The 16,026-nt window shown below is 42.6% G+C and overlaps 2 protein-coding genes across 3 annotated transcripts; one reads left to right on the top strand and one right to left on the bottom strand.

The window, feature by feature from the left end:
- The first annotated feature begins 3,298 nt into the window (after positions 1-3,298).
- LOC119312351 (squalene synthase 1-like) lies at positions 3,299-9,133 on the top strand. The gene is made up of 14 exons (XM_037588078.1): positions 3,299-3,766; positions 3,885-3,927; positions 4,087-4,176; positions 4,286-4,361; positions 5,088-5,157; positions 5,638-5,781; positions 5,888-5,992; positions 6,226-6,372; positions 7,112-7,187; positions 7,827-7,915; positions 8,351-8,442; positions 8,514-8,556; positions 8,642-8,750; positions 8,833-9,133. The coding sequence occupies exons 1-13, from the start codon at positions 3,584-3,586 to the stop codon at positions 8,696-8,698; spliced, it is 1,215 nt and encodes a 404-aa protein (XP_037443975.1). The 5' UTR covers positions 3,299-3,583; the 3' UTR covers positions 8,699-8,750; positions 8,833-9,133.
- Positions 9,134-10,851: 1,718 nt separating this feature from the next.
- Positions 10,852-16,026, bottom strand: LOC119312345 (DEAD-box ATP-dependent RNA helicase 37-like). 2 transcript variants are annotated; one of them, XM_037588070.1, is made up of 7 exons: positions 15,934-16,026; positions 14,105-14,960; positions 13,938-14,021; positions 13,161-13,403; positions 12,505-12,672; positions 11,906-12,019; positions 11,198-11,680 (listed from the first exon to the last, which is right to left on the bottom strand). In XM_037588070.1, exons 2-7 carry the CDS (start codon positions 14,909-14,911, stop codon positions 11,198-11,200), a joined length of 1,899 nt encoding a protein of 632 aa, XP_037443967.1. In that variant the 5' UTR covers positions 14,912-14,960; positions 15,934-16,026. The 2 variants fall into 2 exon arrangements, with proteins under 2 accessions (XP_037443968.1, XP_037443967.1); XM_037588071.1 differs by lacking the exon at positions 15,934-16,026 and having other exon boundaries at positions 10,852-11,680; positions 14,105-14,911.

The raw sequence follows: 16,026 nt of genomic DNA, 5'->3' as shown, positions 1-16,026 counted from the left end.
GCTAATGGGCCAAAACTGAAGCCCAACTTGTGTTATGTACTATTCAGTGTCAAATTTGTCATTTTTGTATCTCGAGCAGTGTTTCAAATTTTGTGACAATATACATTGATGTTGTGTCATCGCACTAATTTTTTTCAGATTTTTTTGAACATTTTTTAATGTGCAAGGAGGACTGGTGCACCGGTAGCACCAATTGCTCTGGTGCACCAGATACATCCCCATTCAACCCCAACCCCTAAAACGGATACAATATTTATTCATGAACTTTTCTAGACCAGTCTCACCATCCAACCATGTCCCATGAATGTCTGATAATATTTTTAAGCCTGCAACATTTATAAGATTCATCCATACAATATTTTGATGCTTTTTCATACAAAAATCACTCCGTCTGTTTCAAAATATAAGGTGTATTAGTTTGTTAAGGTCAAACATTTTAAGTTTGACCAAATTTATAGAGAAATATATCAATATCCATAATATCAAACCAGTATCATTAGATTTATCATGAAATAAATTTCCATATTTTACGTATTTGGTATTGTGGATGTCGATATTTTTGGCTTTGAAATTGATCAAAGTTAAAGAAATTTGACTTTACAAAAAATAATACGCCTTATATTTTGGAACCAATGGAGTATTTGGTTTGGCAAGTTGGGGAGATGATGGAGTGTTTTTTTTATTTTTATTCATAATGCAGTGTTTTGGTGGGCCTTTTCGCGGTGTGAATCTGAGTTATTTGTTAATCAACCCATAATTATGTGGGAAAATTTTCTAGGTCGGTGGCCACATGTATTACGTTGATGCTACAGTATACATGTTGGTGCTTCTTTTTCTAGTGGTGAGAGGATGCACGGAATTGATATGTTTTTATATGTCGATTGCTGCCGATTGATTTGAAAAATCGTTGACCCGATCAAAATTGTGAACCAAAATTAAAATTAATCCAATGGGAGAGCTCCAAAACTAGGGAGCATAATGAATTAAAAGAATTAAATGAGAGAGCTCCTTGAGAAATTGTTAACCCGGTCAAAATCGGGTGACCCAATTTTATTGATGGTGAGGCCTTAAAAATTAGAGAGCATAGTGCATTTATAGATAACATGTAAATATTTCTAGTACAACAATAAAATTCTGAGATAACCGGATGGTCAACGAGTTGGTCATCGATTCCAAATTCATCGGTACTAGAGTTAGAATCGGCATATGGCGTCCCACACATGGTGCCCCTTGAGCTTCATTCAAAATGAATGACACTCCCTCGGTCATGTTGTACATCACGACCGTCCATGCAAACTACTCCCTCCATTCCTAAATATAAGTCTTTTTTGAGATTCCACTATAAACTACATGCGGATGTATATAGACATATTTTAGAGTGTAGATTCACTCATTTTTCTTCGTATGTAGTCCATAGTGGAATCTCTAAAAAGACATATATTTAGGAACGGAGGGAGTATATAACATTATAGTAATATTGCGATCTCGATGGTTGACGAGCCCAATGTTCATATTATCTCCACTCGGTGAATCGCGCTGCAAAACTTCATGACGGAGTTGTAGATGATATATCATCAATGTGATATCGAGTTCACATTGCGTTCATGGATGACATGCACATCGTAGGGCGCAAAATTATTTTGCTCATGAAACGAAGCATGCACATGCTGCCAAAAGGTCAAGCTCCTTTGACTCATGCCTACAAAGTACAAAGTTACGGTTGTTTATATTTTTGAGCATGAAATTCATTGATACAAAAGTCACCTTTTGGATGTGATGGGACTCCGGTGAGACCATATTCTTTCCTTGAAAAAACCAGTGAAAAAAGTAAGTAAAAATTGTTTCAAGACACTTTTGGTTATGAAACTTTTTTTTTTGAAAGGTGGTTATGAAACATTTTAATCCATGAGCTTGTGAGGAATGCAAGTTTGTCATCGGTACAGGTTTGGCCCTGTCCGAATCACACGTTCTCTCCGTAAAACTTGTGAAGGGACAAGAATTTAGAAAGGTCGGGTCGTTTGGGTGTTCCTCTTGGGTCGGTGGCGCAAACATGACGGTGTAAACAAGCAGGCGATAATCCTAACAACGACTAAAAAGGAAAAATATCCTGCCCTAAAAAAGATTATCTTATAGCAAGCTAATTAAGGCAAACCGAGTTATTTTATAGGAGGTCAAACGCGCAAACATAGCGATCCCCTTGAAGATCATCCCAGCGAAGCTAATCTATCTTCTTCTTTTTTTTAGTACTCCCAGCAAGCTAATCTTCGCCAAGGAAAAAAAAATCAAGGCATATCGACCGTTCATCCATCTGTCGCCTGGTCGGATAGGTCGCTTCTTCCAGCAGTCCAACTGTCCAAGCAACGAACTGGTTGTAGGTTGGCAGGTACTCCCTCCGTTTGAAAATACTTGTCATTTTAGTGACAAGTATTTTCAGACGGAGGAAGTATGAGATACCATGTGGCGTACGGGCTGTGCCTCGCCGAGTCGCTATGGGATGCAGGTAGACGGTAGGCCGGTCAGCCATAGTGAATGCGTGGAGAGGTTTATTTGGTGGGTTCGGTCTGTTGGAGCTCGACTTGGCAGACATCCGGGCTTTTTGCAAGCCATTTTTAGTTATGAAACATTTTAATCCACGAGATTGTAAGCAATGCAAGCTCGTTATGTTCTTCCTTTTTGCGAGATAAGTTTGTTTCACCCGTAAAAAAAATGATAAGTTTGTTCTGGTTCAATCACTTTGGCCCTGTCCGAATCACACGTTTTCTCCGCAGAACCTCTGAACCCACAGGAATTCACACAGACGAGGCCGTTTGGGTGTTTCTCTTGGGTCGGTCCAACGCCGCAACGCGCAAACAGCACGCCGTACTCATCAGGCGGAAGATTATCCTAGCACCGACTACTAAAAAAGGATTATCATCCTGCCCTAAAAAGAAGATTATCCTGGCAAGGACACGCTATCTTTTCAGTTTTGTCATGTCGGTTCTTACGTGACTTATACTTTGTTCTTTATGATATGAATGAGATACGTATTACCATGAAAAAAAAATCGGTCGCTGGTCGGCCGCGCTGACCGGATGCGATCAACGGGCTCGACAAATCTCCTCTCCGGTGCGGTGCGACGCCGTCCTCCCCCGGGTCGCTCCAAGTGGATTGCATCCCGAGTCCCGGGTCCATCCAGCCAGTAGGACCAGGCGTAGTAGTATAACTCCAGTGGGTCCCATCACGACGTGGGGGCTGCGGGCGCCTCCACCCGGCCAGATCCGCCGCCAGCCGCCGGCTCACTGACGCCGCGGGCCCGCCCTCCCCTGCTCCCCTCTGCGCCACGCCACCCGTGTGCGGGCAAGTCACCTCGCCTCACCACCGCGGAGGAGCTGGGGGTTAGCGGGCCGCGGGATAAATAGAGGACCGGGCACCCCGGCCGGCGGCGACAACCGCACCGCACCGCGCCCACACACGCCACGCAGCGCCTCGGTACCATCGCGTTCCTGCTCGTAGCTTCGTGTCCCGTCCCACCCCCGGCGGCCCGCAGGATCCGTCCGGCTGCGGTGATTTGATTTGATTTGTGATTTCGGTTCGTGCGGCGGCGATGGGGGTGCTGTCGCGGCCGGAGGAGGTGCCGGCGCTGCTCAGGCTCAAGCTGGCGGCGGGGCGGATCAGGCGCCAGATCCCGCCGCAGGAGCACTGGGCCTTCGCCTACGACATGCTGCAGCGGGTCTCCCGCAGCTTCGCGCTCGTCATCCAGCAGCTAGGCCCCGAGCTCCGCAATGCCGTAAGCACGCAATTCCCGCTTCCCCTTCCCCTTCCCCTCCGGATCCCCTCCGATCCGAATCTCTGAAATCTCTGAAACATCTACGGCCGCTGATGTTGCTCTGGTTCTCACCCTGCAGGTCTGCGTCTTCTACCTCGTGCTCCGGGCCCTGGACACCGTCGGTCAGCACCCTTATTACCCCTGCTACTGCGCACTCTGTTTGTTTGAATTCATTTTGCCGCGTTTGATGGAATCTTCTGGGTCAAGTTCATCGCTGCCTTCCTTTTTAGTACTTGTACCAACCACTGTTTGCTCACTGCGATCAATATGTATAACTGCAGAGGACGACACCGCCATCCCTAACGAGGTCAAGCTGCCCATCCTTCGGGACTTCTACCGCCACATCTACAACCCGGACTGGCTCTTTTCATGTATGCATCCGATCTCTCCCCCTCTCCTTAACAAAAAGCTGTCCTTGTGCTCAACTCAACTGTGCTCTTCTTCTTGTTCATCTAATCATGTGTGTACTTTGGCCTTCAGGTGGAGCAAACGACTACAGAGTGCTCATGGATAATTTTAGGCAAGTCTCCACGGCTTTCCTGGAGCTAGGCGAAGGGTAATGATTCCTGTTCCTCAGCTTCCTAGTTCCCAGTGTGCGGTTGAAAACTTGCGCCTTCGTTGTTGTTTTGTCAAAGTCCTCGGGGGACACATCGATCATTTAGTCAGCACTGACGACACTTTATGAAAGTAAACGCAAGACTTCTTTAAATATGGACCTTTTATTGACGATCATTAGTGAAATTGTCATGTCAGTCAGGTTTGTAAGGGTGAAGTGAAAAAAGAGGAAGTAAAATGCTTATAGTTACACTTACAGTAGAACCAGACAAAGAACTGAACAGTCGGATGTACTTGTATGCCCTGAAGGTTTTCTTTATTGTTCTCAGAATCATAAGCACTAGAGCTTATGCCAACTTTTTGCTTGTTTTGTGTCGAGTATTTCTTCCAGGTGGTATAAATGGCACACCCTCTCATGTTTTATTATCTGCATGCCATTTGTGCAGTGGCACTTTAATTTGTGAAGCCATGTATTTTGAGAAAACATTTTACTACACTAGACACGTTTTGCCATCTAGCAGATGTTTATATGCAAGAAAGCAAATGTTACATATTTACTGTCCGTTTTCAGAACCAGGCTATTAAAGTCATCGTAGTAGTATTTCACATGTTGCAAATGAAGCTTTCTTTTCCGCGTTTGCTTTTTCATCAGACACAGTTTGTCCATTAAGTGCAAGTAAGTTCTTTTGAAACCTGCAGAATATAATTATCATTCTTTTGTTTTCAGATACCAAAAGGCTATTGAAGAAATCACTAGGCGAATGGGAGAAGGAATGGCTAAATTTATATGCACGGAGGTCTGTTAATCTAGATCACCCAATATATACAAGTTTTTTTTTTCTTGCAGTCAAGTTCATCAGTGCTTTCCTTTACGTAATGTTTGGTCACTATCAAATTTCTATTATTGGTTGTCATAGCAATCTGTTAATGTTTGGTTACTCTACATAAGGAAGATGATTGGGAGCATTGTGGCATAGATAAATGTAGCTGTCACATTAATAATGACAAACACTTTGCCATGACTTTCTGATGTACCACAAGAACTTTGATACAACCAAACTTTCCCTTGGTGACTTGTGGTCAACAGAAAATATGCCACATGATTATCTCGATCTGGACATTATGACTAAATAGCTATTTGATATCATATTTTCTTTGGGTGTTGAGATCTGTGAATAGAAGTGATACATGTTTAACTTGCTTCTGGTTATTAATTTATTTATTGAGTTTGATACTGTTATTTGTTTGAATTAATTTGGAACAACTTTATTTTGTAGGTTGAAACCATTGATGACTATGATGAGTACTGCCACTATGTAGCAGGGCTAGTAGGCTATGGACTTTCTAGGCTCTTTCATGCTACTGGCACAGAAGATCTGGCTCCGGATCATCTTTCAAATTCAATGGGTTTATTTCTACAGGTAGGTTTAGTGCAATCAAATTTCTGTACTTGAACTATCATGACAAAATAAGAATTTGTTTTTTTACATTTAACTCTGTAACTAATGTTTGGACTTCCACCTGCAGAAAACCAATATAATAAGGGATTATTTGGAGGACATAAATGAGATACCAAGGTGCCGTATGTTCTGGCCTCGGGAAATATGGAGTAAATATGTCGATAAACTTGAGGTACATCAACCCATCAACAAGGGAATTGCATATGAATCATATTGTAAAATTAATGCAAAAATAATTAAAATATTTGATTGAACAGTCAATAATGAAATCTAAATGTCCAATCCAATCCTTTCACCTTTGCTGAAAAGTCTACTCATCCCTTTATCACAACTTTTTTTGTTGAAGTAGCACCTGCAATTTTCTGCTCCACAATAATGCTTTTTTTGTTCTGGGATACAAATCAGGATTTAAAATATGAGGAAAATTCAGAAAAGGCCGTGCAGTGCTTGAATGATATGGTGACCAATGCTTTGATCCATGCCCAAGATTGCCTTCAATACATGTCAGCATTGAAGGACAACTCCAATTTTCGATTTTGTGCAATACCTCAGGTACACTGGTGCTAGTTTTTCCTGTTACAGTGTTCAGTTAAAATGTCCTGTTAAGAGTTTCACTGTCTATCAGGACTAAATAATGTCTTTGCAAAACACTGCCTAACAATCTAGTGGTATATAACTGAAACTTGCTCATAGCTCAGAATAGATTTATGGTACTAGCCATGATTTATGATAATTGAGTCTTTATTATTTTGGTTCCTGGATGTAATTGGTGTTGGTAGGTGCCAAGGATTAAAGATAGGCATACCATGTTTGAAATTGACGTATTACATTCTGTGGCAATCAGATGATAAGTTTTATCCATGGGCACAAGGTTGTAACTTAAGGATTGATCTATACCAGCACACAATTTTCCTTCAGACCTGTTCTGCTTCCTTTTTTGTATACATACTCAAACATTTGTACCCTTGCTAGTGGAAGTAGTTGCTACTCAAGCTAGTTTTCAGCAATGATAACATAAACCTTCTGTTACAAAACACTAGCTATTTTGCAATGTTAATATCTTTCATTGTGTGTCATGGCTGATTGGCCTTCTAAGTATTGAATTGGAGATATTTGATATTTTGCTTTGTTTTTACCATCTTCGTCAAAGTTCAATAGCATTCCTAGACCCTAGTTATACAGTGGTGGGTGCTATGATTTGACTTGCCTTTTTTGTGTTGAAGTATGGATCTTCCATCTAATCTTGAAACAACTTTATTTACCACATATTTTCAACTGTTTGTCTTTTCAGATAATGGCAATTGGGACATGTGCTATTTGCTACAATAATGTGAAAGTCTTTAGAGGAGTTGTTAAGATGAGGCGTGGTAAGACATATTTAGTTCAAGTTGACAAGCTGTACTAGCCTACAATTTACCAGAAAATACCCGTTCGATCACCTCTTTACACTATGTTTAGGAATTTAATGTGGATTAATTATGCAGTACTGTACTTCTTTATATCACATTTGTACGTATGGTTGTTGTATGATTAGGAATCAACACGACAAATCACATCATGGAGTGCTTCGATGTTCCTTGGCATCAGAAAATACAATTGCTACCTTTTAGTTTAATTTGTAGTTCCCTAATTTTATATTATTTCCCAAAGTATCATAGGATCCACCTTAGCCATTATGATTTAGTAGTTATTATGACCATTCTTATTTTGTGTGTGGGTGGGTGGGTGGGTGGGGGTGATCAACACAAAGTGACTCGCGGTTGTGCGTTCTTCTTGGACAGATGAGTTAACATTTGAGTAGAAGAACCTCAGTTTCCGTAATCAGATAAGAAGAAGCAAACTATAGTTTGCTTTTATTGTTGTGCTCTTTCTGCCAAGACTGTTATTATTCTTTTAACCAACGGCTACCTTTATTTAGTGTATTGAATAATTTGCATATTTCAGTCATGTGTAACTTTCTATTTCTTCTGACCTGAGCGCAACCTAACATGTACTCCCTATCTCAGGGCTCACTGCACGGGTGATTGATGAGACAAAATCGATATCTGATGTCTATTCTGCTTTCTATGAGTTCTCTTCATTGCTAGAGTCGAAGGTATGTTCTGGAGTATGGATGCAAAGGAAAATGGAGTCTAGTCTAGCATACATATAATTGAACATTCAGATATTTTGTCCTGTTACACAAAAAATAGATATACTTGTTGGATAATGTTTTCATTGTTTTGGCTAAGGCAGTCCTGTAGATTTAGGGATCGCAGCTTAGTATGGCTTGCTTTTGAGCTCAGAAATCCATAAGTGGGTGGCTTTGCTTCAAGATGATGGGGTGCTAAGCTCTTAACTTCATATCTGTTTGTATAAACTTGACATTTTCCTTTTTGACCATCTGATAGTTTTGCTCCAAGCGGCAAAGTTTAGGGAAAACTCCTTACTGTCCCTCACCCATGTTGCTGTTAGTGATGGCCTTTGATGGTTACCTCAGTTGTTCTCTAGCTGTGATTTTATCCATAATATGTTTGGTCGCCATGCCCAGATTGATGATAACGACCCAAATGCTGCGCTGACACGGAGGCGTGTGGATGCAATAAAGAAAACTTGCAAGTCATCCGGCCTGCTGAAGAGAAGGTTTGTTGCATGATTTAGAGATGTACCTTACTGCTGATATCTTCATCCTCGCTGATTGTCTGATTCTACAGGGGTTACGATCTGGAGAAATCAAAGTACAGAATGCCTATGCTGGTGAGTAGTAATATATATAAGCTGATTAATACTGCAAGTTCTCTGTTGTATATTTTTCTCAAGCCGCTTTACGTGTCATCCTCAGATCATGATCATGCTTCTGTTGGTGGCTATTATCTTGGGTGTACTGTATGGCAAGTGATCCGGTCAAGATGGTCCTCTTATGTTCTTAGTGGCACCGCCTCCCCTATGTGGTAGGCTGATCGGTTTCGAGTAACAGCTTGACGATATTTTGTTTGTGCTTAACATTACTGATTGGGAACTGCGTTTGTGTAGGTTTTGCACGTGTACTTCCTGACTGCAGATGGATGGCTGGTTTGCATGTAGTATTGTGCTATGTACCCTGCTGGTGCCATGCATGCTAATTCTTTTTGTTCTTTGTTTCTGTCGTCCCGTATGTTGTTTCAGCTTGTAATTTGTTTGAATCTAGGAGAGACTTCCTTAGTGACATGTATCCTATGAATTTGGCGTGGCGCCTTGGTTGTCAATGATTCTACATTTTGTTTATTTGTGACGAATGTATGTGATGCATATCGTTTTGCCGTGCCACCTGCGCAACTTGATTATAATTGTCCAACAGGCTTGTCAAACTCCTTATAGTTTTTCTTTTACTTTGCATATAAGTTTGGTCTCAAGTCAAACTTCATATCTTTTTACTCCATGTAAGTCTTGTCTTAAGACAAACTTTGTAAAATTTGAGCAAGATTGTATGAAACAATATCAAATCAATATCGTTAGATGCATCAAGGAATTAATTAATGTATATCCTCGTAAGTGTTGTAGATGTTGATATGTTTAATGTAAACTTGTTTGTACTTTATGAATTTCGACTCGAGATAGTAGTTTACGGTGGTGATTACAAGGGGATTACAGAATGGTGATAAAAAAACGGAGGGAGTACATACACTCTGAACTTGCAAGAGTGGTGATATTGGCTAGCTGGTATAGATCAATCTCTCTCCAGGTAGCAGTTTGCGGTGGGGATTACAGAATGGATCGAAGAACATGCAACTTAGCAGGGGAAGGAGGAAGATAGGAGAAAGAGGTAGTCGCCGCCCGCCAGTAAAGCCGTAATCCACTGGATGCTCTGCTCCTTGTCTGCTCCTTCATACTTTTAGGCCTTTTTTGGTTTGGAGGAATTTCACAGGAATTCCATAGGATAGGATTCTTGTAGGAATTTTGAATTTCAAGTCCTTTGGTTCATAGGAATAGATTCCTATTTCTACATAGGATTTGTTCCTATCCTCCACATTTTATAAGAAAATAAACATGAGCCTAGACCCGATGGAAAAATTCTATGATGTGAACCAAATGACATCCCCTTTTTCAAATCCTGCTCATAGAATTTGAGATACATGTCATCTTATTTCCTACAAATTTTCTATTCCTATGAATTTTTTTGGAGGAATTCTATTCATAATCCTGTCCTATGAACTAAAAAGCCTTAGCTGCAGCGCGGGGTTGCGGACTGGCCAAGTCCATGGGCTGACCCCAAGGGCTAGGAGGCCTCCTGACAAAACTCTGAAGAAGATGACACTCTTAACAAAAAGACACCAACTGAAACAAAGCCTGTGCCAAACTAATGCAGCTCACATAAGGAACATGCTCTGTCTAAAAAAAACATAAAGAACATGCTGTCGAAGACCCTCGTATCCCAAACGACCAGAATGTGAAGGGCGTAAGTTTGTTTCTGCTAACACCTTGATGAGAACTCGAAGCTGTAATCCATGAGGGCATGACAATCCGTTGGAAGTGGTATCACCTCAATGTCATCTTTGCCTGGGCCGATAGTCGCGTTGCCCTACCTCCCGTGTTTTCCTAACTAAAGCGATCCTCTTTGCACTCCTACATGCATTAGAATTTTCATATTCTTTATATACCAAGACTCCACACCGTAAGAATACGCAAATTAGGAGCTTCAACGGTTATTGAGCAAACTAAAGAGATCCCGCAGTACCAGCAGATGCATTGGCAAACAGTTTGTTCAAGAATGTCTTGCACAGAATTGGACTGTTAACATAGGTTGTAGATGTCGCAGCAATTGCATGAAAATTGGAACAAATCAAGCTTCTTGGTAAATAAAACTAACCAAGTTATCTTTTCATGATATTCTATAAATAGCGAGTACCCATACATGCGGCCAGGCTATAATCACAACCACAAATATGAATCCAATGACGCCAATTTTATTTGTGAAATGCAAATGTATGTCAAGTACTTTGAAGCGGGGGGAGTAAAATTTTCGACAGGGCAAGCAATCTCAGCATTCCATGACGCAGGCAAGCGGTAGAAGAGTTGAGCAGAAAAGGATCCAATCACTATTTTGCTAATAAAGAAGCAGAAGCGCAACAATGACCACCAACCAACCCACCCAACAATAAACATCATCCAAAAACTACAGCAGCAGCAGCAACAGGAAATTAGCCCACCCGGACTTTGACGCCAGTCGGAAAATAACCAGTACACGGGAAACACAAGTGCGGTGACAACAACCAGCCACAAAATAAGGTAAATGGGGGCAAGGGCACCATACCCACACCACGGTGACTACAAACCCCAATATCTGTTTTCAGCTAAGTCAATAGAATACCATCCATCCATCGGTTTCGTTTCAATTTCTCACCATTACCAGGTGAACCCATCAGTCCCACGAGCTAGACGCGCCTCCACCATAACCTCCACCACCACCGTAACCGCCACCACCGCCGTAGCCACCACCTCCTCCACCGCCCCTCGTGTCGCGACGGAAGTCACGTCCACCAAATCGAGCACCGCCACCACCTCCTGACCTGCGGTTTCTGCCTCCTCCGCCGCCTCCAAACGAGGAACGGGCAGAATAGCGCTCCAGCCACTGAGGAACCTCCTGATTGGCTTCCTGCATCAGTTCGCATAACGGCCTGGCCAGTGACATGTTACCCTCATTGAAAAATGCAGTTGCCAAACCAGACTTCCCAGCTCTTCCAGTTCTCCCAATGCGGTGAACATAGTCATCTATGTCATTTGGCAGATCAAAATTGATGACGTGGGCGACATCTGGTATGTCAAGCCCACGAGCAGCAACGTCAGTTGCAACCAGGATGGGAGTTGCTCCACTCTTGAAGGATCTCAGCGCATACTCCCTTTCCTGAATAAGACCAAACAAGCACAAGGAAAAATGTGTTAACCTTGCAAAAGTAAGACAAATTCAACTTCTCATGTAAAACCAGACAGATATTCAGATGGTGGTAACAGTGCACTGTTTTTAATAAAAAAAAGAATCCATAATCACTTAGATATTGAGGATAGATATTAGCGTCCAGGAAATAAGGGATTTCCATATAATGTTCAGGTAAACACAGCTCTGGCATACCTGTTGTGTACGATCTCCATGAATACTTGTCGCAGGGAACCCATTTGTATACAGCCAGTTCTCCAGAGCATCAGCACCCCTCTTTGTCTCCACGAAGACCAAAGTAAGAGAATTCTGCACACAAGAGAACAGAGGATGATGAGCCCTTAAGAATTTAATGGCACATTAAGAATTGCCACACAAAAGTTAAGAATTAAATGGTGCCGTTACATCATCCTGGTTATCCTTGTTGAAAATGCAGTTGCCAAACTAGACTTCCCAACTAAAAACACTGTTTACAAAACGTATGGTTTGCACTTAACTAGCAATCACCATGTTATGCTCTCCCAATTTTTAAAGCTGTTGTGAAGAAATTTGCAAGTCTATTATCTGTTTGGTTAATCAGGTAAATTATGTCATCCAATTGCCCTCTCACATTAATATATCATGTCTTAAAAAGAAATAAAAAGAAAAAAGATGGTCGCCATGCCCCAAGCAAATTAACCAAACAAGATTACCAGAATGGTTCGCAATAGTAAATGAAACACTAGTCTAGTGATAAGTCCATGAACTACCAGAATCAAAACAATGTAAAGAAAAAAATAGTTAATGAATAGCACCTTTCCAGGAACATCATTAGCCTTCTGCGCATGAATAAGGTCCATGAGGTAACTTCTCTTATCCGCTTCAAGGACAAACTCCACCCTTTGAGCAATCAAATCGGTACTTGAACCAACTCTTCCAACAGCAAGGAAGATGTAGTCTGCAAGGAAATCTGATGCCAGGCGCTGCAGAAACGGAACATTACTGAGAAAAACAAAACAGTAGACAACAAAAAACATAACATTTTCCCTGCCATGTACAAGTAGAAAATTGAACAAATGCACATATGCATTCTCACAATATCAATTTCCCATGTCAGAAAAAGAAATGACGGCGCAAAGTTAATAACTGTGCTATTCAACTTTAAATGTAAAAGAATTAGACAAATATTCATGCATGCAATTTTCTGGTCCATTTACAGCAAAATAGAATAATACATAATCTTGTTTTCTTTTATTAGAGGTCTAATTAACAATGGCAATAAGTAAATTTGCAACTTGAAAACAGTAATTAGGAAGAAAAAACAGCAATATTGATGCCCAGGTTTAAAGGACGATGCATATGAACCGCCCACTACCTCAGCTAGGTTGTCCAACTCATAAGTGATAACACAACATTACACTTGGGGCATATAAGAACATAATTAAAAGCAGGGGGACAAAGAGAACCATACTTGTATCTCCTTTGGAAAAGTAGCACTGAACAGCATGGTCTGTCTCACACCACGAGGGGGCATGTCCATCTGCTCAACAATCTTGCGTATCTGTGGCTCAAACCCCATATCGAGCATCCGGTCAGCTTCATCAAGAGCCAAGTAATTCACCATTTGCAGTGATACTCTAGCTCTCTCCAGCAGATCCATCAAACGACCAGGAGTTGCCACTAGTATATCAACACCTCTTTCCAGTTCTCTCAACTACAATAGAACAAACAAATGCTTAATAGCAGCAGCAAATTCGATTTTACAAGACGGGTTCATTCCAATGGCTGTTTAAGTTATGAGATACTCCCTCCGTAAACTAATATAAGAGCGTTTAGAATATTAAAGTAGTGATCTAAACACTCTTATATTAGTTTATAGAGGGAGTATCTTACTAAGATTAGTGTACATACTACAGCTAAAAACATAAATGCAAGGATCTTTGTTCCCTTCACAATGTATCACTATTTCACTACTTGACAACATGCTGGATACGTAACCATTCTCACAACCTGAATACTTTAAACCTACATGCCATGTTATATAACTTTCTTAAACTACTGAGTCAGTTATGGTACAGTTCTAGGCTTCTAGCACAATGTACATTGCAAGTGTCATGCTATAGACAATTCTTCATAGAATGGGCAGAGAGTGACAGAGTACAAACAACGATCACTTGTTAATTTGTTTACAATACTGTGTGTTATTTTGGTTATCATGAAAATAAACTATAAATCAAAAAAGAAATACCTGCTGATGAATTGGTGCTCCACCATATGCAACACAAGCCTTAACACCAGTCTGGTATGCAAATTTCTTTGCTTCTTCATGAATCTGAGAAACAAAAAAAATATCATATAAGAAACAAAAACAAAATAAACAAGAGCACCCCAAATAAAACCAAAGCAGTCACCTACTTGGACGGATAGCTCGCGAGTAGGAGATAATATCAGAGCAAGAGGAAATGCAGTCCTAGCTCTAGGCCTCTGTGGTGGCCTTGACTTAAGGATCCCACTGATGATCGGGAAACAAAAAGCAGCTGTCTTCCCAGACCCAGTCTGAGCGCAGGCCATCAGATCCCTGCCTCCAATGACAATCGGAATGGCATGCCGCTGCACAGGTGTAGGCCTCACATACTTGCACCTCCGTATATTCTCATTCAGTGCATCACCCAAGTCAATCTCTGCAAACGTGTTGACTGCTGCAGGCACATCGTGGCCACTTGTCTCCACAGGAATGTCCTCATAGGCATCAAAATTGATACCTGTGTTCTGTTGACTCTCAAAGTCAACATCAACAGCCGCCGGCTCACTATCGCCAAAAGGGTTTGGTTCACGGTCCCTGCGGTCCCCCCACCCACCAGGGCGGGAGTTCCAGCCACCACCGCCGCCACCAACAGCACCACGTCCACCACCACCCTGGCGGACAACACCTACGCCAGCGCTAGGAGCACCAGGAGGGGCAGCCCAGCGAGTGCCACCAACAGCGGCTGCGTACCCACCAGCAGGCTGCACAGCACCTGAGGGGTATGCGCCAGCTGGTGTTGGAGCTGCAGCTGGCACTTGGTTCTCTGGTGAGCGGCCACCACCACGGAGGTGAGGAGGGACGTAAGAGCTGCGAGTGGGACGCGAGTTCTGGTGATTGGCAACAGGGGCGGGAGCAGCACCAGTCGCGGGCGCCGATTCCTCGGCGTTCGCAACTGAATCAGCCCATGAAGATCGCATAATTTTGCACAAAACCTTTGATGAAAGTGCTACGGCTGAACGCTAAAACCTGTGAATATCAGGAACAGCTATTCAGTACAAAAAGTAGACCACGACAATATGTTACCAGTAATAAATACAGAATCTGAACAAAAAGAAGTGCTTCAGGTTAGAAATATTTTTGCTTTGGCAAGGTATAAGAGCAGTTATATGATTGTATCAAACACATGTGTAATGCAGATTCAGGTCAAATCCATGATATATGCTAACATATATAAACCGAATCGTAAGTTCAAGCCCAGAAGATACAATAGAATCTACACTAACAAAAGCGGTTCAATTAGGATGGTCCTCTGCGAGACAAGCTACCTAGATTTTGCTCATACGCACTGTAAACTACCAACAAAACCCTAAGCATGAAGCCTCTTAATGTAATCTGCAAGTCTAATACTTACTCCCTATACCTAGAAGCAGAAGCACACACGTCCCAGATTCAAAACAAAAGCTGTACACAGGCGGCACTGTCATACTAGAGTAGATCTACGTACGGAGAGGAAACACGCTAACATAACAAGCAGAGATCTCGTCCAAACACAAAACGCCATCTATGAAAACAGCTAGTAAGATGCCCTGAACGCACCAACCGCACCAAATTGCGGCGGAAATCTCGCATACACAAAGATGAAACGCGGCATGCAAGGTGGGAAACCCCGCTAAGCTTCTAGATCGAACCACTGCGAGAGGGAAACCGGGCGCACTACTGCGCACAGGATTAAGCGGCAGCGGCATGTCGCGCTAAACCTTGGCCGGGAGAAGCGCTTGCCTCGGTTAAGCAAAAATCGAAAACCCTAGGAATCTAGCGGCCCTGCGGCGCCGGAAACCCGCCGACAGCTAGAAAACCCCGAGAACAGCAAGCAGCCTAGCGCGACGGCGAGCCCGGCCAAGCTCCCACGGGAGAACAAAACCACGGGAACTGATTGGATCGGGCGGAGGCGCCGCCCAGATCGGCGCGGGGGAGGAGGAGATCGGGGAGGGGAGCTGACCTGCGGCGAGCGAGCGGGAGGGAGCGGAGCGGAGCGGGTCGGAGTCGGCGGGGCTGGGGGCTGCGGGGGGCGGGTGTCGGGAGAAACCCTAGA

Source organism: Triticum dicoccoides, chromosome 5B (assembly GCF_002162155.2).
Source record: "Triticum dicoccoides isolate Atlit2015 ecotype Zavitan chromosome 5B, WEW_v2.0, whole genome shotgun sequence".
Classification (NCBI taxonomy): domain Eukaryota; kingdom Viridiplantae; phylum Streptophyta; class Magnoliopsida; order Poales; family Poaceae; genus Triticum; species Triticum dicoccoides.
Note: the sequence above shows the minus strand (reverse complement) of the source record. Positions and strands in the feature narration are given on the sequence as shown.